General features: G+C 41.4%; 2 protein-coding genes across 7 annotated transcripts in view; both read left to right on the forward strand.

Moving 5' to 3' along the window:
• si:dkey-21a6.5 (multiple epidermal growth factor-like domains protein 6) overlaps window positions 1-12,690 on the forward strand; it is a 74,043-nt gene extending 61,353 nt beyond the window's left edge. For all 3 annotated transcript variants that reach the window (XM_059965560.1, XM_059965559.1, XM_059965558.1), the window contains 3 exons: window positions 3,058-3,170; window positions 9,430-9,586; window positions 10,940-12,690. In XM_059965560.1, coding sequence (XP_059821543.1) covers window positions 3,058-3,170; window positions 9,430-9,586; window positions 10,940-11,106 — 437 coding nt within the window. In that variant the 3' untranslated portion in view covers window positions 11,107-12,690. The remainder of the gene's footprint in view (window positions 1-3,057; window positions 3,171-9,429; window positions 9,587-10,939) is intronic.
• A 9,654-nt stretch (window positions 12,691-22,344) lies between these two features.
• Window positions 22,345-25,235, forward strand: part of letm1 (leucine zipper-EF-hand containing transmembrane protein 1) — a 173,207-nt gene continuing 170,316 nt past the window's right edge. For 2 of the 4 annotated variants that reach the window (XM_059965569.1, XM_059965570.1), the window contains exon 1: window positions 22,345-22,473. The gene's annotated coding sequence lies outside the window, so the exon portion shown is untranslated. The remainder of the gene's footprint in view (window positions 22,474-25,235) is intronic. The other 2 variants (XM_059965568.1, XM_059965571.1) reach the window with 1 other exon arrangement.

Consider the following 25,235-nt stretch of genomic DNA (forward strand, 5'->3'; position numbering starts at 1 on the left):
GTGGTGGAGCTGGCTGAGTCTACAACCATCTGTATTCTCTTCTGACCCTGTGCACTGGAACCTGTATACCAGACTGTGATGCAACTCACCAGTTCTCATTGAGGGATCAGCAGTGCAAAGGGTGAGCAGTTTCAAGTTCCTGGGTGTCAATGTATTGATGCAATTACAAGCATTACAATTATAGTGGCTATATTTCATCAGGAGTTTGAGGAGTCTTTTTCTCTCTCCGGTCCTGCTGAAGGGTTTCGGCCCGAAATGTCGACTGTACTCTTTTCCACTGATGCTGCCTGGCCTGCTGAGTTCCTCCAGTATTTTGTGTGTGTTGCTCGGATTTCCAGCATCTGCAGATTTTCTCTTGTTTGTTCCAAAGGTGATGCCGTGAACCCTAAGTGGGTTCAACAACGAGCTGTTCTAAAAAGCCATCTCGTAGACATTCTACAAATTCTCTCTCGAGATCCAGAGCCGACCTGATTTTCCCCATCCACTCGCATATTAAAACCCCCCACAATTATCATAACAGTGCCCTTCTGGCAATGTTCTGGATTATGAAGGTGGCATGCTAGTGGCTATATTTCATTATGAGTTTCAGGAGATTTGGTATTTCACCACTGATTCTAGCAAGTTTCTACTGATGCACAGTGCAGAGCACGGTCAGAATCAGAATCAGGTTTAATATCACTGGCATATAGTATGTAAGTATTTTGTAATTAATTAAGTAGGACAAAAAGAGAGGTAAAAAAACAGTGGCGTAGTATATAAGGCTGTGAGTAAAGCCTAGGTAGTTCTAAGGTAGGAACATGTTCAGCACAGCTGTGTGGGCCAAAGGGTCTGTGTTGTGCTGTATGTTTTCTATGTTTCTATGTTTATGGGGGTTCATTGTTCATTCAGAAATCTCATGGCAGAGGGGAAGAAGCTGGTCCGGAAATGTTGAGTGTGTGTCTTCAGGCTCCTGTACCTCCCCTTTGATGGTAGCAATGAGAAGAGGGCATGTCCTGTGTGATAGGGGTCCTAAATAATGGATGCTGCTTTTCTGAGGAGAGGGCATGACTTAAGGATTGAGGGGCGCCCATTCAGAACAGAGAGGCGAAGAAATTTTTTTAGCCAGAGGGTGGTGAATCTGTGGAATTTGTTGCTACGGGTGGCAGTGGAGGCCAAGTCATTGGGTGTATTTAAGGCAGAGACTGAAAGGTATCTGAGTAGCCAGGGCATCGAAGGTTATGGTGAGAAGGCGGGGGAATGGGACTAAGGGAGAGATTGGATCAGCTCATGATGAAATGGCGGAGCAGACTCGATGGGCCGAATGGCTGACTTCTGCTCCTTTGTCTTATGGTCTTATAATCGCATCAATATGTTGGGCCCAGGATAGATCCTCTGAGATGTTGATGCCCAGGAACTTGAAGCTGCTCACTACTTCCACCACTGATCTCTTGATGAGGACCGAGATGTGTTCTCCCAACTTCCCCATCCTGAAGTGCACAATCAATTCCTTGGCCTTGCTGACACTGAATGCAATTAATCACATACCTGTAACTATCCCAGATTCAATCATTCACTTGCACATGAGCAATGTGTCGCTGCCAGTTAACATACGAAACTATTAACGTCACCGACTTTGAGATGGGGGGGGGTAGTGGGAGAGCCTAGAGCACCGGGAGGAATGTCACCACAGGGAGAACGTGCAATCTCTGCACAGACGGCTGCAGAGGTTACAATTGAACCCTGGTGACTGGAACTGAGCAGTGGCTCTGTTAGCTGTGAATCTGTGTTACCCTTGATTTCTTTACCTTCTTAAAGGTGCCCAATTGGCAGGCCAAGGGAGCAACTTGATATCTATAGCCACCATCTCACTGGTCTGCTCTCTGAAGACCCATTGTGAAACAGACAGAGCTCTACCCTAGAAGCGGCAATGAACCTTCAAAAGATGACATGACTATTGGTTTAATTTGTGAATGGAGATTTTTGGAGTACCTTTGCATAAATCAATGGAAGTAAGGCAGATTGGGGAAGTGTAAGTGAATCTAGGCTCTCTAAATGGAAGCAGAGAGAACCAGTACAATAGTCATGAACTTTATGAAATGCCTAGTTTAGACATAGCCAAAGGATTAAAAGTAAGGTAACTGTCAGAAATTAGTCCTCAACAGCATTCATAGAGTGAATGCAAGCAGGTTTTTTCCACTGAGGCCAGGGGAGAAAAAAAAAACAGAGGACATGGGTTAAGGGTGAAGGGGGAAAAGTTTAAAGGGAACATTGGGGGGGGGGGCTTCTTCACACAGACAGTGGTGGGAGTGTGGAATGAGCTGCCAGATGAAGTGGTAAATGTGGGCTCACTTTTAACATTTAAGAAAATGTTGGACAGGTACATGGATGAGAGGTGTTTGGAGGGATATGGTCCAGGTGCAGGTCAGTGGGACTAGGCAGAAAAATGGTTCAGCACTGCCAAGAAGGGCCAAAAGGCCTTTTCCTGTGCTGTAATGTTCTATGGTTCTATGAGTACATTCAGTTCTGTATGTTACACACAGGGAGAATGAAAGTTCTAGAGGGCTTAGAGATTAACTAGAACAATTCGAGGGACAAGGGATAGTGCATAACCTGGAGAAGCTGGGGTTAGAAGGATGTGATGGGCCTGCTGAAGGTATTTAACAACATGAAAGGTGTAGACAAAGAAGTTGATCCCAATGGATGACTGGCCAAGAACTAAGGGAGACAGAATAGACTTGGTTGGCAAAAGTATTAATAGTGATGGATGCTATTTTAGATCATGCTTAGAACCTGAGGTAGAAGTCGCAGCAGATTAAGCAGTGGAATTCAAAACAGCTGAGTAATTAAGTGAAAGGAAAAGGATTTGAGGGAGTATGTCTAGCTGGATTACTCCTTTTGGAGCTGAAATGGTCTTAATAGACCTCAGACCTGGTACCTATGTAGAAGTATAGCAGGCTTCTGAGCAAGGGAGTGTTTTTGTATGGTTTGAAAATAAAAACTAATGGTGTGTGTGTGAGAGCAAAGATCTGATCTTGGTTGTATGTATTCCTGTACATGACTGGTTTCTGTGTTTTGCAGGAATGTACAAGCCTCCAAATGAGCTGCTCTGTAGAATGTGTCAAGATGGATATTACCAGATAAAGATGGGTCAGGAGAGCTGTAACCTGTGTCCTGAACAGCACTATTGCCCGGTGAGTAGCTCTGCTCTGAAGAAATAGCAGTGGGAGGGATGATACATTTTCGCTGCTGGGGTGGAAATATGGGAACTCGGTAGACCATAGGAGCAGAATTAGGCCATTCAGCCCATTGAGTCTGCTCTGCCATTCCATCATGGCTGATCCCACTCAACCCGATACACCTGCTGTCTATCATATCCACTGATGCCCTGACAATCAGGAAACAATCAACTTCTGCCTTAAATATACCCATGGACTTGGCCTCCACCGCAATCTGTGCCAGAGCATTCCACAGGTTCACTACTCACTGCGTTCTTTGAAATTCCAATGAGTACAGGTCCAAAGCTGTCAAATGCTCCTCATATGTTAACCCTTTCGTTCCCAGAATCATCCTTGTGAACCTCCTCTGGAGTCTCTTCAGTACAACACACCCTTTCTGAGATATGGGGCCCAAAATTGTTGACAATACTCGAAGTGAGGCCTGACTAGAGTCTTATAAAGCTTCAACACTATCTCCTTGTTTTTATACTCTATTCTCCTTGAAATAAATGGTAACATTGCATTTGCTTTCTTTACCAGAGAATCAACCTGTAAATTAACCTACTGGGAGTCTTGCACAAGGACTCCCAAGTCCCTCTGCACTTCTGATGTTTGAACCTTCTCCCCATTTAGATAATAGTCTGCACTATTTTCTTTTTATCAAAATGCATTATCATACATTTCCCAACACTGTATTCCATCTGCCACTTTTTTGCCCATTCTGCCAATTTGTCTAAGTCCTGCTGCAATCATATTGCTTCCTCAGCACTACCTAATTGTCCACCTATCCTTGTATCATCTGCAAACTTTGCCACAAAGCCATCAATTCTATTATCCAAATCATTGACAAACAGTGTGAAAAGTAGTGGACCTGATACTGACCCCTGAGGAAAACCACTAGTCACTGGCAGCCAAGCAGAAAAGGCCCCTTTTATTCCCACTCCCTGCCTCCTGCCTGTCAGCCATTCCTCTATCCATGCTAGTATCTTCCATAGGATTTCACCTTGTTAAGCAGCCTCATGATTGGCACCTTATCAAATGCCTTCTGACAATCCAAGTAAATGACATCCACTGCCTCTCCTTTGTCCACCCTGCCTCTTACTTTCTCGAAGAACTCTTAACAGAATTATCAGGCAAGATTTCCCCTCACAGAAACCAAGTTGATTTTGACTTAGTTTACCATTAGTCTCTGAGTACATTGAAACCTCTTCCTTGATAACAGACTCCAACACTTTCCCAACCACCGAGGTTAAGCCTGTAATTTCCTTTCCCTTAAGGAGTGGAGTGACATTTGCAATCTTCCAGTCATCTGGGGCCAGGCCAGAATCAAGTGATTCTTGAAAGATCATGATCACTGCATCCATTATCTCTTCAGTAATCTCTCTCAGGTCTGGTCCAGGTGACTTAACCACCTTAAGACTTTTGAGTTTGCCTAGCACTTTTTCCTTTGTAACAGTAATAATACTCACAGACCTCTGGCACACTGCTAGTGTCTTCCACAGTCAAGACAGATGCAAAGTACCCATTAAAGTTCATCTGCCATTTCTTTGTTCCCCATTATTACCTCACTAGCATCATTTTCCATTGGTCCAGGATCCACTCTTACCTCCCTTTTACTCTTTATATAACTGAAAAAACTTTGGTATCCTGCTTTATAATATTGGCTAGTTTGCCCTCATATTTCATCTTTTCCCTTCTTACAGCTTTTTTAGTTCTCTTTTGTTGGATTTTAAAAGCTTCCCAATCATCCAACTTCCCACTCACTTTTGCAACCTTATATGACCTTTCCTTGGTTTTTATGTAGTCCTTAACTTCGTTTGTCAGCCACGGTTACCTACCCTGACTATTTGAGAACTTGTTCCTCTGTGGGACATATCTATCATGAGCCTTGTGAACTATTCCCAGAAACGTCAGTCGTCCCAGCTCTGCTGTCATCACTGCCAGGTATCATCCTCCAGTCCACCTGGGCAAGCTCCTCTCTCTTGCCTCTGTAACTCCCTTTATTCCACTGTGATACTGATACATGTGAGTTATGCTTCTCCCTCTCAAACTGCAGTATGAATTCAATCGAATTATGATCACTGCTTCCTAAGCGTTCCTTATATTAAGCTCCCTCACAAGATCTGGGTTATTACACAACACCTAATCTAAAATAGCCTTTCCCTGAGTAGGTTCAAGCACTATAAAGCTATCTCGTAGGCATTCAACAAAGTCCCCCTCTTGTGATCTGGCACCAACCTGATTTTACCCAATCCCCTTGCATATTGAAGTACCCCATTACAAATGTGTCATTACCCTTATTACATGCCTTTTCCAGCTCCCTTTGCAATCTCAACCCTACATCTTGGCTACTATTTGGAGGGCTATATATGATTTCCATAATGGTTTTTTACCCTTGCAGTTTCTTAACTCCACCACAAAGATTAAACATTCTCTGATCCTCTTTTTAAAGATGTCACTGTCTATGCCTTTCTGCCTGTCCTTTCAATACGAAGTATATCCTTTGATGTTAAGCTCCCAACGATGTTAAGCCACAACTCAATGATGCCCACAATGTCATACTGACCAATCTCTAATTACGCTATGAGTTTGTCCACCTTATTCCAAATGCTTTGCATATTTAAATACAGCACGTTCAGTCCTGCGTTCTTCCCCCCTTTGACCTGCGCGGGAACGCAGTAGTGAAGAAACTGCTACTCAGAGGCAGGATCTGCTATAATTGTATTCTAGAATTGTGGTGAACTACATATACCTGTCTGAACACGCCCCCCCCGCTGACTGCTCCTGTGGTTCCTCCCACAGACCCCGGTATAAAGGTGATTGAGGCTTGAGCCCTGCCCTCAGTCTCCAGGATGTAGTATGGTGGTCAATTGCTGCTTGTTCTTTCTTCCAGTCAATAAAAGCCTATATCTCGCCTCACGTCTCAGAGTTATTGATGGTGCATCAAGAATAACCAAGGCTGTTACAACATCCTCTCAATTGTGCCTTCCTGAGTGTCCTCATTAGCAATTTGTTATCTGCTTTTATGGTTACAGAGTCCAGCTTAAGAGTGAAAGCTAGGAGTAAGTTGATAATAAATGCACTGTAACAAACAAGAGAAAATCTGCAGATGCTGGATATCCAAGTTATGCTCAAAATGCTGGAGGAACTCAGCAGGCCAGGCAGCATCTATGGAAAAGAGTACAGTTGACCTTTTGGGCCGAGACCCTTCAGCAGGACTGGAGAAAAAAAATGCACTATAATTTGGGTTTATAATTTAAAACTGATTAAAAAAAAGACACCCAATAGTCCCCATTTGGTCTTGATCTTATAGAATTTCTGAATCAGAATCAGGTTTATGATCACTGACATATGTTACGAAATTTGTTTTGCACAGTAATATATAAAAGTTACTATAAGTTACAATAAAAATGTATGACAAACAAGTGGTGCAAAAAGAGGACAAATAGTGACGTAAAGTTCACGGGCCGGTCGGAAATGTGATGGCAGAAGGGAAGAAGCTGCTCCTTAAGTTACTGAGTGGTGGGGGTGGGGGGTGGTCTTCAGGCTCCTGTACCTCCTCTCTCCCCTACATGGACATTTGACAAGATCGCACCTGGGAGGCTCAGTCGCTTGGCATTGTTGTAAAATGGATTAGACATCGGCTTTGTGGGAGAAGCCAGAGAGTGGTAGAAGAGGGTTGCCTCTCTGACTGGAGGCCTATGACTATGGAGTGCCACAGGGATCGGCGCTGGGTCCTCTATATCAACTGGTTCAGCAAATTTGTGGATGACACCAAGATTGGGGTGTAGTTGACAGGCTATCATGGCTTGCATAGGGATCTGAATCAGCTGGAAAAACGGGCTGAGAAATGGCAGATGGAATTCAATACAGACTGGTGTGAGGTTTTGCACTTCGGTAGGACCAATCAGGGTAGGTCTTACACAGTGAACGGTAGGGCACTGACGAATGTGGTAGAACAAAGGGATCTGGGAATACAGGTACATAATTCACCAGAAGTGGCTTCACAGATAGATAGGGTCATAACAATAGCTTCAAATTGGCCTTCATAAATCAAAGTATTGAGTACAGGAAATATATTGAAGTTGCATAAGGCATTGGTGAGGCCTAATTTGTGTGCAGTTTTGGTCAGCTACCTACCAGAAAGAAGTAAACAAGATTGAAAGAGTGCACAGCAAATTTATAAAGATGTTCCCAGGTCTGGAGGCCCTGAGTTATAAGGAAAAATTGAATATGTTAGGACTGTGTTCTGTAAAACACAGAAGATTGAGAGGAGATTTCATGGTGGTGTACAAAATTATTAAGGGTATAGATGGGGTAAATGCAAGCAGGCTTTTTCCACTGAGGTTGGGCGGAACTACATCCAGAGATCATGCTTAAAGGTGAAAGGTGAGAAGTTTAGGGGGAAGATGAGGGGAATCTTCTTCACTCAGAGGGTCATGAGAGTGTGGAATGAGCTCCCAGCACTAGTGACATATGCCAGCTTATGTTCAATGTTTAAGAGATGTGTGGACACTAGGGATATAGAGGGCTCTGATGTCCCAGTGTAGGACAATGGAAGTAGGCAGTTTAAATGGTTTTGGCATGGACTAGATGGGCCAAAGGGCCAGTTTCTATGCTGTACCTCTCTATGACTCTGATGGTGAGGGTCTCCAAAGATGGATGCTGTGTTCTTGAAGCACCACTTTTTGAAGATGCCCTCGATCAGGGGTTCTCAACCTTGGGTCCATGGAGTGCTCAGTTAATGGTAGAGGTCCAAAGCTTGAAAAAAGGTTGGGAACCTTTGCTGTAGATGCTGGGGAGGCATGTCCATGAAGGAGCTTTCTGAATCTATAATCCTCTGCAGTGTTTTCCAATCCTGATGATAAAACCAGTCGGACGCTTTCCATTGTACACCTGTAGACATTTGCTAGAGTCTTTGGTGACATGCCAATTCTCAAGATCAGACTGCAAATCTTAATACAGTAACAATGGAATTCAGTTAATAATTTGGAAATTTTAAATTGCCACAAAAATATTACCCTTTTGAAAACCCATCTGGTTTGCACCACCCTACACCTCCTCACTCACCATTCAGGGCCCCAAACAGTCCTTCCAGTTGAGGCAACATTTCATCTGCGAGTCTGTTGTGGTCTTCACAGAGTGGCCTCCAGTATGTTGGGGAGACTGGACGCAGATTGAGGGACTGCTTCCTTGAGTACCTACACTTCAACCACCAGAAAAAGCAGGCCACCCATTTTAATTCCACCTTTCATTCCCATTCCAACCTGTCAGTCCATGGCCTCCTCTACTGTCATGATGAGGCCACACTCAGGTGGAGGAGCAATGCCTTATATTCTGTCTGGGTAGCCTCCAACCTGATGGCATGAGCATCAACTTCTCAAACTTCTGGTAATGCCCCCCCACCCCCTTCACCATTTCCCATTCCCATTAACTTCTTATCTCCTTACTTGCCTTTCACCTCACTCTGATGTTCCTCTTCCATATCCTTCTCTCCTCTCCTATCAGATTTCCCCTTCTCCAGCCCTGTATCTCTTTCACTAATCAACTTTCCATCTCTGTTCTTCACCCCTCCCCGCCCGCCCTCATCCAAGTTTCGCTTATCACCTTGTGTTTCTTCCTACCATTCCTCCACTTTCTTACTCTGACGCCTCATCTTTTTTTTCCAGTCCTGGTGAAGGGGTCTCGGACTGAAACGCTGACTGGCCTGCTGAGTTACCCTAGCATTTTGTGTGTGTTGCTTGGTTTGCCATCCTTTGCTGGTGTGGACTATGTATGACAAAAGACACAGCATTGCAGTTGATTCTTGAATGTTATCTGAAATGGTCCATCCAGCCCCATTGTCCTGGGGCAGTCAGAGCTGTATAATAAACCTTGGTCTAATTAGCAGTGTCAACATCCCCAAACATTGTTTGTCAACATTTCTGAGAAGAGTTGTGTCAGAGTTCATGGTTGAAAGAGCACAAGGAAATCAAGCAAGAGTTGACCATCTGCCCTGCCGTTTACTATGATCACTGCTAATCTATCCCATCCTTGGTGACTCTAGTGCACCTATTCCCCATAGCTCTCAAACCCCAATCATTACAAATAATCATTCACCCCTCTTAATGCTTCTCGATGATCTCCCTTGGGCAGTGGTTTTGCAGTCTTTTGATGTTCTCATTTCAATATCAACTGCATACAACTTTGTCAGCAGTACCATAAGTTACGTACTTTATTTTGTTCTCCCCTGTAGAGTCCTGATGTGATTCCAGTTCTCTGCCCAAAAAATGCATTTTGTCCACCTGGAAGCATTGCCCCACAGTACTGCATGGAAACGTTCTTCTTCAAGTCGGGAGATCACTGTGTGCTCACACCACTGACCATAATCCTGCTTGTGATCTTTGCTATCTGTGAGTAAACAGAGCTTCATTTTTTGGAGAGGTAGCGATGGAGCAGATATTCTGTGGATTTGTTGGACGTGGACAGTAGTGGGAATGAACGGTGATCTATCAGTTGAGATTTAAGACACTGAGAGGCTGATGGTTGGGCTGCTTGGAGGTGGTTCACTCCAGATGGAGGGTATGGAACAAGTCTCAGTAAGGTGACAACCAGCTGGTTGGCCTAGTGATGCAGCAGTGACTATTACTGCCATGTATCTCCAGGGACCTGGGTCGATTCTGACACCAGTGCCTACTGCATACATTTTTCCATCGTCTCCCAGGGACTGATATATTGGAGGAAATCCATGAAAAAAAAGGCGTCAGCTTGATTAATTGCCAAATTGCCCAACACCATAGGTCAGTAGCAAAATAAAAAGGAGCTGGAATTTGGAATCTGGCAGGTAAATAAGACAAGGGATAATGGAATTGCTCTGGTGGGAGTTCCTATAGAATCTGGGATGAAAGGTGGCACTACATGAAAGCAGCCTTAAATCTTGGGAATTTTCCACCTTTGGGCTCGAGCAGCAACATCTTATTTTCCATCTGGGTAGCCTCCAACCTACTGGCATCAACATTGATTTCTCGAACTTCTGGTAATGCCTCCCCCCTTCACCAGTCCCCATTTCCCATTTCCCTCTCACCTTATCTCCTAACCTGCCCATCACCTCCTTCTGGTGCTCCTCCCCCTTTCTTTCTTCCATGGCCTTTTGTCCTATCAGATAACCCCTTCTCCAGCCCTGCATCTGATTCATCAATGAACTTCTCAGCTCTTTCTCACCCCTCCCCCTCCCAGTTTCACCTATCACCTTGTGTTTCTTCCTCCCTCCTCCACCTTCTCACTCTGACTCCTCATCTTTTTATCTCCAGTCCCAATGAAGGGTTTTGGCCCGAAACATCCACTGTATTCTTTTCCATAGAGAGAGGGAGTGTTTTTTGCCCAGCATCTGCAGATTTTCTCCTGTTTGTGACCTTTGGCCTATGACTGCTTAGTCCTTGAAGTCATTCAATGGCACAATCCATTCATGGATGCCAGTTGAAGATACTGGGATTGAGTGAGAAAGCATGGAGGCATTTAATCAGCCAGAATCTTATAGATTGTTAAAATTGTCGAGCTATTTGGGCTGCACCTCTATTTCTTGTATTTCTGTATAAATGATAAATAGGCTCCTTCAATCTTGAAATGGTGCAGGAAACATATGGTTTAATTGGTATTATGTCCATTTTTTGTCTCAGCTATTTGTCCCTCCTGAACTGGATGAAAGTTGTTGCTTTTGTATATCGCTTGTTTTAATTCCATCTTTAATTATTTTGCATTCCTTTCAGTCATTTTGCTGGTGATTATTGTACTAATTGTACGTCGCAGAAAGGAAGTCAGACGAAGGGACCCAGTCCGATCTCCATTACTGAGCAATGAGCCTATCCCTGGCCAAGATGCTCGGCTGTCTTATGGGAGCTCCTGGGATTCAGAACCAGTGTATGCAGGATGGTAACATTCCTTTCCATACTAAGGATTTGGGGTCCTGGGCCTGTAAAACACTTTGCGCAATTCTAAGCAACAAAAAAAAATTGTACATTTGAATGCCACCTGTATCATCTCGCTTGGAAGCCAATTTGTGAAACCACACTTGCCCATTTCAGGGTTGTGGTGAATTGTAGATCACAACCAGCCTTTTATCTATCAGGCCTTGTTTTCTCCTAGAGAGAGAATGGAATTTATTGGTGTGGAGGTGTGATCAAATGGTCTAGTTTGTTGTATCCTTTTTGAGATGATGCTACTTTGACAAATTGATGAAATGCATCTGGTTTTGTTTGTCCTGGAAATTTGCTTTTAACCAGAAATTCTTTCTTTGCATCACTGGATTGCCTCAAATTCACTCAGTCACCATTGCATTTACTCAAGGAATTGCACTTGCACTAAACAAGCTGAGATACAAAGATCAAGATGGACAGTATTGAGGATTAACTTTTGCACTTTTTATGTATTGTATTGCCTTTTTGGCAGTAGAATTACTTTCATTTATGAAATAATCTGATGATTGCACCTTAACCACACTTTATAAGTCTGGCCTTTTGAAAGATGCTATTTTATTTTGGAGAGTGTGTTGGAAACAGCTCATTATCTTTGTGTGCCACCATGCAACCTAAGGCAGTGAAGTCTGGAAATTTCATCTCTTATTACCGAGTACAGAGTTAACTGTCTAAATTTGCTGTTTTTTTAAAAAATGTCCTTGTGATTGTTTTGTGTATGAATATTGTTTTGGAGTGTTTAGATGTAGGTACTTTTGCAGTAAGACAGGCCAATATTGAGCAGAAAATTTGTGAATTTACCTTCTGCAAAGTTAATTTAAAATGCCATCACTTACCTGCACTTAGAAACGTCCAAGGTACCTTGTTTCAGCTGCTGTGGTTCCCAACTGGTTTGTTGATCTGGGTGTAGAAAGGTTAGAATGGACCAAAAATAAATTGGCACCTGTTGTTATTTGGAGAGCTTTGTTAATAAACAAAGCATTAAGTAGAATTCGATTGAACAACTAGAGGCAACTACTTTAAAATTATCTCCTAATTGAATTAATGTTCATGGAATAAATTTGTATTTTTGCTGGGTAAAATTTAAGTTTAAGCATTTTAATACACAACATTCAACCATCATACCCTGAACACCTGGATTGTCACTTTAAAATTTGTATGTGTAATGTTATTCTCCATAAGTCATTGCATTCTACACATGGGCAATGTTAGTCTAAGACACTATATTCTTACAGATATAGATATATTTTATGTAGAGATATGACTTCTGGATTATTTTTAACAGTATGAAATAGTACATGGAAAGCAAACATGATATTTTGGGGGAACATTTGTATATTTAAAAACACAACCAAACCTTCAGCATCCTAAATGACCTCACTTACTGCTTAAAGAAAAAATAGCATTGAAATAAAGTGGTATGCTGAACTGTGATTATTTTTTAAACGTTGGACTCTTTTTTTTCTAAGGTGTTCTTTAGTATTCTGTGATAAAATGTGGTTGTTTTGAACTGTAATAACTTTTTAAAATAAATAAAACAAATTAACAAGATATTTTAAAAAGCCCAGACTTGGTTTTTTTGCAGAGTAGTACAGAGTTGTAACTTTTTTTTAATGGAAACTGATCTACAAAAGTGCTAATTTTAATGTGATACTCTCTGTAAGTAAAAATTTTCCCCACTCTGATAATTCCTTCTCTATTGACTGCCATCTTTCAGCTTTTATGAGTGTGAACTTAACAATGTCAGACACATCTCACTTAACTAATACTCCAAACAATTCCATTTCTCGTTAACTTTTTTGGTAGTGCCCTTTGCCCGTTCCATCTCTCTTGTTGTACACCATGCATGTTAATAGTCTACCTGCACTGCACCGTCTCTGTACTTGTAGTTCTGCATTTCTGGTGTTGCTTCCCTTTGTACTACCTCAATACATTTGTGTTTTGGAATTATCTGTATAGATAGCATGCACACAGTTTTTCACCATCTCAAAAATTCAATAATAGACTGTAAGCATGTGTTTCATTATCTCCTCAATTTAAAAGAAACCTTGTACCCTTTTAAGTCCTTGCAAAGCCAATGGACAGTTGCTCATCTCAAGACATCTACCTGGTTGAGTACTTAAATGTGTGGTCTCTTGCCAAATCCAAGTCCATTTTACCAACAGCATTTAAATTCTATCGACACTCTTAACTGTCAAACAGTGAAGAGGCCCCTATCATATTTAAAACAAGCATCCTTTGTTTTCGTCTTTTTGTACATCATCTCCCTGTAACTTCTGGCGACACTGTGGTCAACATCAATTTTTTATCCGATTCCATAGGACTTCTTGCCCTGAAGCCTCCCTAATCTCCCACTCCTATATAGCTCACTTCTACCATCTCCCCAAGATCCACTAACATGACTCCTGCTAGACGTGACATTTCAGGCTGATCTTGTCCCATGAACTTGCTGCTTCCTATCTTTCCTCATCTATTTTCTATTTCTACCTGTGACACCTTGACACTCTGGTATTTTTCTAGTTGTCTGGTCCCCATTGGCTTGTTTGGTTGCAGTGGATGATGAACTGTTCTTGTGAATAACTCTAGTCTCCTCATCTTTGTTGCCAACTTCTGCCTACTCTCTTTCACCTGGTCCACCTGACTTCTTTTCTCATTTCTCATCTCCATCAGAGGAGACGTGCCGATGATGTAAGTTCTCTGACTCCTGCAGCTTTGGTCACACACATCCCTCTGCGCTTCCTGTTAGCACTCTATTCCATTTTCTCAGTTTCTTGTTCTGATGATTATGCATTCCATACAGTACTTCTGAGATGCCTTCCACTTTGATCCTTATCGTTCAGGCCATACCGTCTTCTTGCTGCTACCATTAGAAACCTTGTATCTCACACCACCAGGTTTGGGAACAGCTACTTTCCTGCAACAATTATTGTTCAAGTACCTTAACTTACCTCAGCAAAGGAACAGTATGGACCACCTCATGTACTTGCCCTCTATTTGTATTTTTGTTTGCCCTAATTTCTTGCTTTTGTACATATTTTTCACTTTTTTTTATTGTCTCTACCTACACACTGTGGGTGTGTCTGCTGCTGCAGGTAAGATTTTCATTCATTACACTCTTGCACATGACAATAAACCTAGACTTTTCCAGCATGGTTGAGAGGACACTCAACCTAATCTGATCCATTTCTTGACTGACTGCTCTCACCCCTTCACATCTCACCCAGAGATGTGTATTTCCATGCCCTCCTGTCCCAATGGTTTCCATTTCCTAGGATGAATCCTTGCCCTGCACCTACCATCACACCTCCACATACCAACTGCTATTATCCTGATTTTCAGCACTCCACCCTGCCTCCCCATCATGGACTCACCTTCATTTCTGAGAAGGGCTCTGGGGAAACTCAGACATGACAAAGCATTGGGACTGGATGGTGTGTATTTGGATTTTCAAAAAGCCTTTGATAAGGTGCCGCATAAGAGGCTGCTTAATAAGATGAGAGCACATGGAATTACAGGAAAGATATTGGAATGGGTGGAGCATTGGTTGATAGGCAGAAAGCAAAGGGTGGGAACAAAGAGATCTTATTCTGGTTGGTTGCCGGTTACTAGTGGTATTCTGCAGGGGTCGGTTTTGGGGCCACTTCTTTTTACACTGTATATCGATGATTTAGATTATGAATTAAAAGGTTTTGTGGCTAATTTTGTGGATGACACCAAGATAGGTGGAGGAGCAGGAAGTGTTGAAGAAACTGAAAGGTTGCAGAGAAACTTGGCCAGTTTAGGAGAGTGGGCAAAGAAATGGCAGATGAGATACAAATTTGAGAAATGTACGGTTGTACATTTTGGAAGAAGAAATAATCGGGCAGATTATTATTTAGATGGGGAGAAAATTAAAAAATCAGAAGTGCAAAGAGACTTGGGGGTCCTCATGCAGGATACCCTAAAGGTTAACCACCGGGTTGGATTGGCAGTAAGGAAAGCGAATGCTCTGTTGGCATTCATTTCAAGAGGAATAGTGTATAAGAGTAAGGAGGTGTTAATGAGGCTCTATGGGGCACTGGTGAGACCTCATTTGGAATACTGTGTGCAATTTTGGGCCCCCTATCTTAGAAGGGATGTATTGATGTTGAAGAGAGTTCAGAGAAGATTTGAGGATGATTCCTGGAATGCAGGGGCCAACATATGAGGAGTGTTTGTCGGCTCTTGGACTGTATTCATTAGAGTATAGAAGAATGAGAGGGGATCTCATAGAAACATATGGAATGTTGAAAGGGTTGGACAGAGTAGATATGGAAAGGCTGTTTCCCTTGGTGGGAGAGTCCAGGTCAAGGGGCCACAGTCTTAGAATTAGAGGGTACCCATTTAAAACAGAGATGAGGAGAAATTTTTTTAGCCAGGGGATCAAAGATTTATGGAATTCATTGTCACATACAGCTATGGAGGCCCAGTCATTGTGGGTGTTTAAGGAGCAGATTGATAGGTATCTAATTAGTCAGGGTATCAAAGGATATGGGGAAAAAGCCAGAAATTGGAACTAAATGGGAGAATAGTTTAGCTCATGGTGGAGTGGCAGAGCTGACTCGATGGGCCAAATGGCCTACTTCTGCTCCTTTGTCTTGTGATCTTGTGTGAACCCCAAGATCCTGAAGGAGTGTGCTGAGCAGCCGTATGAAGTTCCCTAGCACATTTCGATCAGAGTCCCAGTCTGGAAAGGGTCCCAACTGTGTGGGAAAACATCATGTGTGGTCCCAGTCCCCAAGAAGGGTCAACTGAAAGTCTTGAATGATGACCATCCAGTGGCCGTGACCTCACATATCATGAAGACCCTAGAGAGGCTGGTCCTGGCTCTCTTCTGACCCCTGATCAGATCAGCCCTCGATCTCTTGCAGTTTGCCTACCAGGAGCACATTGGAGTTGACAATGCTGTCATCTACCTGCTGCACAGAGCCCATTCCCATTTGGATAAGCAGGGCAGCACTGTGAGGATCATGTTTTTTGATTTCTCAAGTGCCTTCAATACCATACAGCTCTCATTTTTGGGGGAGAAGCTCCATTCAATGCACATTGGCACTCCCATTGTATCCTGGGAAATCTACCTGACTGGCAGACCACAGTTTGTCAGCTTCAGATCTGTGTGTCAGACATACCTATAAGCAGCAGTGGGGCTCCACAGGAGACTGTGTTGGGTCCCTTCCTGTTTATTCTGTATACCTCAGATCTTAGAAACAATACTGAATCCTGTCATCAGAGAATTTCTGCAAATGACTCGCCAGTATTTGGGTGTATAAAGGGAGGACTGGAGTATGAGGATTTTGTCAAATGGTACAAGCTGAATCATCTGCAGCTCAACATCAGTAAGACAAAGAAGATGGTGATGGCATTTAAGAAGACTAAGCCTGCATTGCTCCATGTTACTATTGATGGTGAGGACGTGGATGTCATGAGGTCCTGCAAATACCTGGAGGTACACCTGGTGAGTGGAGCACCAACACAAAGGTTGTATACAAGAAGGGCCAGAGTCACCTCAACTTCTCGAGCAAACTGAGATCCTTTGGAGTATGCAGGCCTCTTCTTCACATATTCTACCAGTGTATTGACTTCTATGTGGCTGATGCCAACAGACTCAAAAAAACTGAGTAGAAAGTCTGGCTCAGATATAGGAGTCAAACTGGACACACTGGAGTTTGTGGTAGAACAAAGGACCTGATAGAAAATACTGGCAATTCTGGACAATGATTCTCACCCTCTGCATGCCGCCACCTCGAGGAGTACTTTTAGTAATAGACTAAGACAACTGTGCTGCTCCAAAGAGCACTATGTAAGGTCATTCTTACCCTTGGCCATTTGGCTCCGTTATGAGTCAACCTAAAGCCAGGCAAGTGATGACCCCCTCCTGTTAGACTGTTTGAGGTAACTTATTTTTTATTTGTTCTTACTTCTCTTCTAATATTTGTATATTTTTGCCCTTGTAATGCTACTGTGACACTGTAATTGCATTTGGGATCAATAAAATATCTATCTATCTTTGATTTCTGACATCAATATGGTGCCAACATAAAACATATTATCCCTGTCCCTGTCAGTATTTTGAAGGGACCATTCCCTCTGCATAGAAACATAGGAAACCTACAGTACAATACAGGCCCTTAGAACTACCTAGGCCTACCCATAGCCCTCTACATTTCTAAGCCCCATGTATCCATCCAGGAGTCTCTTAAAAGAGCCTATCGTTTCCACCTCCATCACCACCGCTGGCAACCCATTCCACACCCTCACCACTCTCTGCGTAAAAAAACTTTCCCCTGACATCTCTACTGTACCTACTTCCAAGCACCTTAACCTATGCCCTCTCATGCTAGCCATTTCAGCCCTAGGAAAAAGCCTCTGACCATCCACATGATCAATGCCTCTCATTATCTTGTACACCTCTATCAGGTCACCTCTTATCCTTTGTTGCTCCAACGAGAAAAGGCTGAGTCCACTCAACCTATTCTCATAAGGCATGCTCCCCAATCCAGGCAACATCCTTGTAAATCTCCTCTGCACCCTTTCTATGGTTTCCATTTCCTTCCTGTAGTGAGGCGACCAGAATTGAGCACAGTACTCGAAGTGGGGTCTGACCAGGGCCCTATATAGCTGCAACATTACCTCTTGGCTCTTAAACTCAATCCCACGATTGAAGGCAAATGCTTTCTTAAACACAGAGTCAAACTGCGTAGCAGCTTTAAGTGTCCTATGGACTCGGACCCCAAGATCCCTCTGATCTGCCACACTGCCAAGAGTCTTGCCATTAATGCCATATTCTGCTATCATATTTGACATACCAAAATGAACCACCTCACACTTACGAGGAAATCTGCAGATGCTGGAAATTCAAGCAACACACACAAAATGCTGGTGGAACACAGCAGGCCAGGCAGCATCTATAGGGAGAAGCACTGTCAGCGTTTCGGGCTGAGACCCTTCGTCAGGATACCTCACCCTTATCTGGGTTGAACTCCATCCTCTACTTCTCAGCCCAGTTTTGCATCCTATCAATGTCCCGCTGTGACCTCTGACAGCCCTCCACACTATCCACAACATCCCCAACCTCTGTGTCATCAGCAAATTTACTAGCCCATCCCTCCACTTCCTCATCCAGGTCATCTATAAAAATCACCAAGAGTAAGGGTCCCAGAACAGATCCCTGATGCACATTACTAGTCACCAGCCTTCATGCAGAATATGACACGTCTACAACCACTCTTTGCCTTCTGTGGGCAAGCCAGTTCTGGATCCACAAAACAACGTCCCCTTGGATCCCATGTCTCCTTACTTTCTCAATAAGCCTTGCATTGGATACCTTATCAAATGCCTTGCTGAAATCCATATACACTACATCTACTGCTCGACCCTCCTCTGTCTGTTTAGTCACATCCTCAAAAAATTCAATCAGGCTCGTAAGTCACAATCTGCCTTTGACAAAGCTATGCTGACTATTCCTAATCATATTATGCCTCTCCAAATGTTCATAAATCCTGCCCCTCAGGATCTTCTCCATCAACTTACTGAAGTAAGACTCACTCGTCTATAAATTCCTGGGCTATTCCTACTCCCTTTCTTGAATAAGAGAACAATACCTGCAACCCTCCAATCCTCCGGAACCTCTCCCACCCTCATTGATGATGAAAAGATCACTGCCAGAGGCTCAGCAGTCTCTTCCCTTGCTTCCCACAGTAGCCTGGGGTACATCCCATCTGGTCCCAGTGACTTCTCCATCTCCCTCGTCGACAAGCACTCCTTGCAGCACCTTCTCATGCCAATGTGGGAGATGCAACACCTCATTAAACTCCTCCTATCTTCCAGGGACACTAGCACTCTTTCCTCCTCCCACACCCCCACCCTTCCCCCATTCCCAGGTTATTCTCTGCTCTACATATTTTCAGTGTAAGGCATGTCTCTCCATTAGTAAAATAGAGATTGGGTGACCACCTTGAGTTGTTGCAAGAACTTCTTGTACCATTTCATGTATCACAAAATGATAGATCCAGTGAGCCCTTTCTTTTGTACTCAATTTGCACTCCACTTATTCTAATAGCAACACACTGTACAAATATGAAAGAAAGAAGAAATAATAATAATAAATAAGCATCACCCTGATTCTCATCCAAACTTGCAAATTCCTGATAATAAGTGACTATTTCTTCACACCAAAATTTACTATCCTGGTGTTGAACATCATATCTCTGGCAATAATTTGCACATTCTGCAAGTTTATTAACATTCTCTTGTGGTTTGTTGGGTTCTTCTTCAGAAATGACTTTTGTTTCCCCTCATATCCCAGCCCACAACTTTTGGTATGATCTACAAATTTAGAAATTGTGGTCTTGATCTGTTACTGCAAGTTGTTAACCTCAATGATCCTAGCACTGATGATAGAAAAGTACCACTAACCACTTTTTACAGGTGATATCTTCCCTCTGTTCCCACTCCCTGTTCTCTGTCCTGACTCCATTCTGTGGCCCTTACTAATCGACTTTTGGTGACTTATTAGACCCCTCTGTGGCATCATCATTGTCAATGTTCTCTATTACCTCTTATGCAAGGCTTAGAGGGGATTCTACTGTATTTCTCTTATTGAGCTTTAATTACCTGGAACATGTTCTATTTGCAATCCCTTTTACCTACTGAGTATTCAGTATTTTCTTTACATTTTAGGATATTCCCCCGTCAGTTTAAACATTTTTTTCATTTTCAACTTCATTACCATTTTATCTTGGCAATTTGTTTCATCATGTCAAAACCAGCTATCTTGTTTTTTGTCAAACTAATGTTCTTTTTTAACATTTAAAAGCAAACTATAACATATTGTTTGGATTCATTCAGCATTACTAAATTTTAACTTAATGATAACTTAATTCTAAATGATAACATTGAAACAAAGAGATTTGAGCTGGAGACATACATACGTGTTTTGTTATTTTCAAGCTTGCACATTTTGCAGTCTAAACACACAATCTCCTTTGCCATGTCTTAAAATGTATTTTCACTTATGAAATAGGTAAATTACTCAAACATGATTTGAATAAATTATAATTTATTTAATTAAGGCATAAATTGAACATCGTACGTTATTGTTTCCCATTCCCATTTTAGAAGAATAAAATTTATAATACTCAACCGCTAATGATCCTGGAGTACAGACATAGCGTAATTTCCTTGCTTAATAAAATGCTGTACATAAACACCAGACATTCTGCAGATGCTGGAAATCCAGAGCACTATATACAAAATGCTGTAGGAACTTGTCAGGTAGTCTTAATGGAGGGGAATACACAGTCAATGATTTAGGTCGAGGCCTTTCATCAGCTCTGGAAAAGAAGGGGGCAAACGCCAGAATAAGGTGGTGGTGGGAGGGGGAGGTGGTCAAGCTGGTAAGTGATAGGTGAGACCAGTTGAAATGGAAGGTGGAGGAGGGGGATGAAGTGAGAAACTCCGAGGTAATTGGTGAAAGAGGTAAAGAGTGAAGAAGAAACTGGATAAGAGAGACCAATGGACCACAAGAGAAAGAGAATGAGGAGGGGAACCAGAGGGTGGTGAGGGATAAGAGGAGAGCCATAATGGAGAATAGATAAAGAAAGAAGTGGTATGGGGAAGAAATCACTGGAAATCAGAGAAATCGATGTTCATGCCAGCAGGTTGAAGGCCCAGACGAAATACGAGATGTTGTTGCTCCAACTTGTGTGTGGCCTTGGCCCAAAATATCCACTGTTGATTCTCCTCCATAGATGCTGCCTGACTTGCTGAGCTTCTCCAGAATACTACATGTATGTATTAATAAAATCCCAATTAAAGCTAGTGTATAATAAAGAAAATGGAATGCTGTAATGGATCCAATCAGAAGATAAGGTATTGTTTGTTGGCCTTGCATTGAGTTGAGTTTGGTCTTCGCACTGTTCCTTTATTTCGGATGGGATTGAGATGTGAAAGTAGATGGAGAATTAAACTGACAGGCAATTGTAAACTCAACATTGCAGACTGAATTGGTATCATGAGGAGTGGAATGGTATTGGTGGAACTGAGATGGTGAACCTGAGAGCAATGGTCAATGGTCCCTTTGGAGTGCGTGAAGTGAGATCATTCCAGTGTTGAAGTCATGTTGAAAGTGTCAGAAACTACAGAAGATTGATTGAATGTAGATGTTGAGGACAAAAAACCTTATCTTTGTATTGTTCTGCAAGAAAGTGAGTTAGATTAGAAATGTAGGAAAAATTGAATTGCTGAGAATCTATCCATTTATAGTAAAGAATAAAACATAGTTCTGCTAAAATAAAGTTCAAAAGCACTGCTATGGATAATAGCATCATATCAGAATAGATATGATGCCATTATCTTAGTATTGAATATATATATATATATATATATGTATATATAGGTAATAACATTCTTGAAGCCGGAATTTAACACTGGAGCCTTATGTGAATTAAATATTACAAATTATTTGAATTTGTGGTTGGTCTTTGAATTAAGTGTATCCCCCCCCCCCCCCAATTGGAATAGTACATTCATGATTCCTCCTTGTCTCTTTAACTATCAACATTTTTCCTTGGAAATTGTAGGTAATTTTTTTTCCTGATACACCAGCTTAGTCTTTCTACCATTTATAATCTAGTGAATTAGAATATGCCAGTGCTGGTCATATAATCTCAAATATAAGTCGCTACCTTAATTACACAGGAGTATGCCTCCCCCACTCCTCTTGTCCCAAAGTGATTTGTAGAAGCCAGCAGTTCGTTGTGAGTGCCCAGTGGAGATCTTCCAGAATGGTGTTTGATGTTTACCTGGCTGTCCTTGTTTGAAGACTAGGTGTAATTTTCAGTTTCCTAGAAGGTTGTGGGTGGAAAACTGGAACTGGGACAGTCTGTCTCTTCCTCACAGGGGCCTGGAATGTGACTTAAACTTGGAACATTCACACAGGGTCAAAAAACTGCTAAGTTGAGATGCAGAAAAATGAGATATTTGTTATAGACTATTTTTGCCTCATTTGCACACGTTAATTCACAAAGTTAAATTGATTATTTACTGAATATTCTAAACGTACTTTTTTTTTAACTTATTTGTTTGTTTAATTTAGATTGCTGTGGAATATTTTGTATTGTTATTTTCTAGACTACAAATCCCAGCATACCTAGCATTGTCTGTAAGGAGCTGGGGCGGATTGGTTTAACTTCCTCTTCCTATGACAGCTGGCCTTGACTTCTGGGATGCTCTGTAATCAGCATTGAGGTACTTTTGTTTGTGGAGACATTCCTGGTTAGAAGGAGGCTCACCACCAAGCTTTCAAGAAGAAGGTAATTGTTTTAAAATCTGTTTCTTCTCTTTCTCTAATCTACACACACAATTCTTCTTTTTCTTTGTTTCTTTCCATGTTTAACAAATTTTGTGGCCTTGTCCACCTTATGGCAGAAGTAAACCCATCTGAACTTATACTTTATGCTTTAAAATTACTGATTTTTGCAGCATGGCTACACAGTGACAATAGATTTTAAATGTTCAAAAGTTAATGGACAGGTTTTGCATGGTTTATCTTGGAGGAAAACATGGTATCTTATGTTAATATTGTCTGTGATTTGGCAAAATTGAATATATCCCAGTGTGTACAATTTTGTCACCTGGAAACGAGACATGATTTGAAGTTCACCTCAATTGCTGAGTTGCTATCTGAGGTATCTATTTATGTTCAATTAGTTCCAGGTATACATTATATCAATATTGGGTATTTAAATTTACATTTCATTCTGTTTTTCCATTCATTACCTTCTGGGGTGACAGCTGTTTGAATGTGATTCCACAGGTGTTTTACACCTGTATCTTGTTAGAAGCTTGCTGTAGGATTAGAGATCAGTTTATCATTCTTGGTATAGATGGACTTACTACCTTTTCGATTTTAAGCAATTAATATTTTAAAGAATGGAACATTTTTTTCTATCTGCAGAAATCACTTGACCTGCTTAATAATTCCAGCATTTGATTAAAAAATCAGTTATCCAGCATTGACAGTATTTTATTTTGGATTTTTTTTCTCTGATTGATTATGTAGTGTTCTGAATAGTGAATCTTTTCCCAAAAATACATTAGCAGGACATTTTTAAACAGGTGTGTGTGGGTCATTTAGTCCATTGGACTTGTTATTTAGCAATATATTCACTTTAGTTTTGTATCCTTTACAATCCTAAATTTGTGTCAATGACAGCTTCCTCTTAAATATTGTGAGAGTGCCAGATTTCCACTACTGTTTGCATGAATGTGTTCTATTATCACAAATGGCTTAATGGAGTTTAAAGGTACAACCCCTTATTAAGGACTTTCTTACCAAAAGCAAATAATTTTTCCTGTTACCCTATTAAATACATTTTAACAGGGTGATTTTCTTTGAAGTGTCATATTCAAACACCTCGATTAAACTATGTTCATGGGAATACAAGCCATCCATCCACCTCCAAAGCCACTTTTATACAGATGTTATCTAACACATCTGCCAATTACATCGTAACCCATTAATTCTATAGGTTGCTTCTAGTTTCATGTTATATGTTTTATTGAATGCTTGCTGAAGGTACATTCAAAATATCCAGACACTTCCATCTCATGTAAGTTACTAACTCTAAAAACTCAACTATGTTCAGTAGACACCACTTGCACATCACAAATTTGATGATCTGATCAATGTACTAGTTGAAATGCTTGGTATACCTAATAATAAATTCTACTAACTTCTTCATAGCAGACATTAAACTGTCTAAAAATTGTATATGTCTCCTGCTATTCTGAAATGATAAGGAAAGCAACTGTTTTCTTGATCAAGGGGATAATTACTGAATTGGGAAGTTTTGGAAGATCTTTGTTGTGGTTTTCTCAGCCAGGTATAATACACGAATATTGAAACCATCTCGAATTTCTCCATCTGTAGTCTCTTTATTTTCTTTGTCACCTTTGTATATTGTAAATCTATGAAATTCCTTTGTATGATTTAATTTTGGTAATTCTATATTGATATTTATTTTATACTCATCAACCAATATTTAAAAAATTGTATTGGTAGAGCTTGTAGAGCTGGCTTTACATACCTTGTTTCAGTAGATGTCATTGAGCATCTTCCTTTGTTTATCTGAGGTTTCATCCATTTATAGTCTGTTCAATTTATTGCCCACTTCTGCTTTAGCAAGAGTGCCTTATCCAAATATAAAAATATAATTTGTGATTCACCTACTACCTCTCACATAGATTCAGTTATACAGCCCTTCAGTCCAACTCGTCAATGCTGACAAAAATACCCAACAACGTTAATCCATTTGCCCAAGGTGCTTTAAACCTTTCTTGTCTGCATATCTGCTCATACATATTTTAAATGCTTTACTTGTACCTGCCTCCACCATGTCTTCTGGTAGATTATTCCTCATACTTGTCCCTTAGACCACCTTTAACTCTTTCCCCTCTACATATAGGATCCCCTACATTGGGAAAAAGACAGTGACTATCTACCCTATCTGTTCCTCATATCTTTTATAAATCTTTATACGGTCACCTCACAGCCTCCTGTGCTCCAGGCCTGTCCAATCTTTTCTTAATTACCTCAGGCTCTCCAGTCCAGGCAACATCTCTGTGAATCATTTTTGCACCCTCTCTAGCTTAATTACATCAGAACTGTACATAATACGCCAAATGTGATTTAACCAACATTTTGTGCAACTAAGTTGATGTCTCAAATCTTGATTCCAGTGTCACAGCTGCTGAAGGCAGGCATGCCATGTGCCTTCTTCACTACATCACCACTTTCAGGCAACTATGTACTTGTACCCATAGGTGTCTCTGTTCAACAACACTTGCCAGAGCTTTGCTGTTCACTACGTCCTGGATTGTTGGTTACCAGAAAATGGTACATTTCACAGTATGTTTTAATGTACATGTGATAAATAAATCAGAATCTTAATGTGGCCTTGTTTAACTTCCCAAAGTTTATTACTTAACACTTGCCTGTGTTCAATTCCAATTTGCCATTCTTTTGTCCAATTCCCTCGTCCTAGAGACACTTAATCAAGTGGCATCGACAAAA

This window comes from Hypanus sabinus, chromosome 3 (genome assembly GCF_030144855.1).
Source record: "Hypanus sabinus isolate sHypSab1 chromosome 3, sHypSab1.hap1, whole genome shotgun sequence".
NCBI lineage: Eukaryota > Metazoa > Chordata > Chondrichthyes > Myliobatiformes > Dasyatidae > Hypanus > Hypanus sabinus.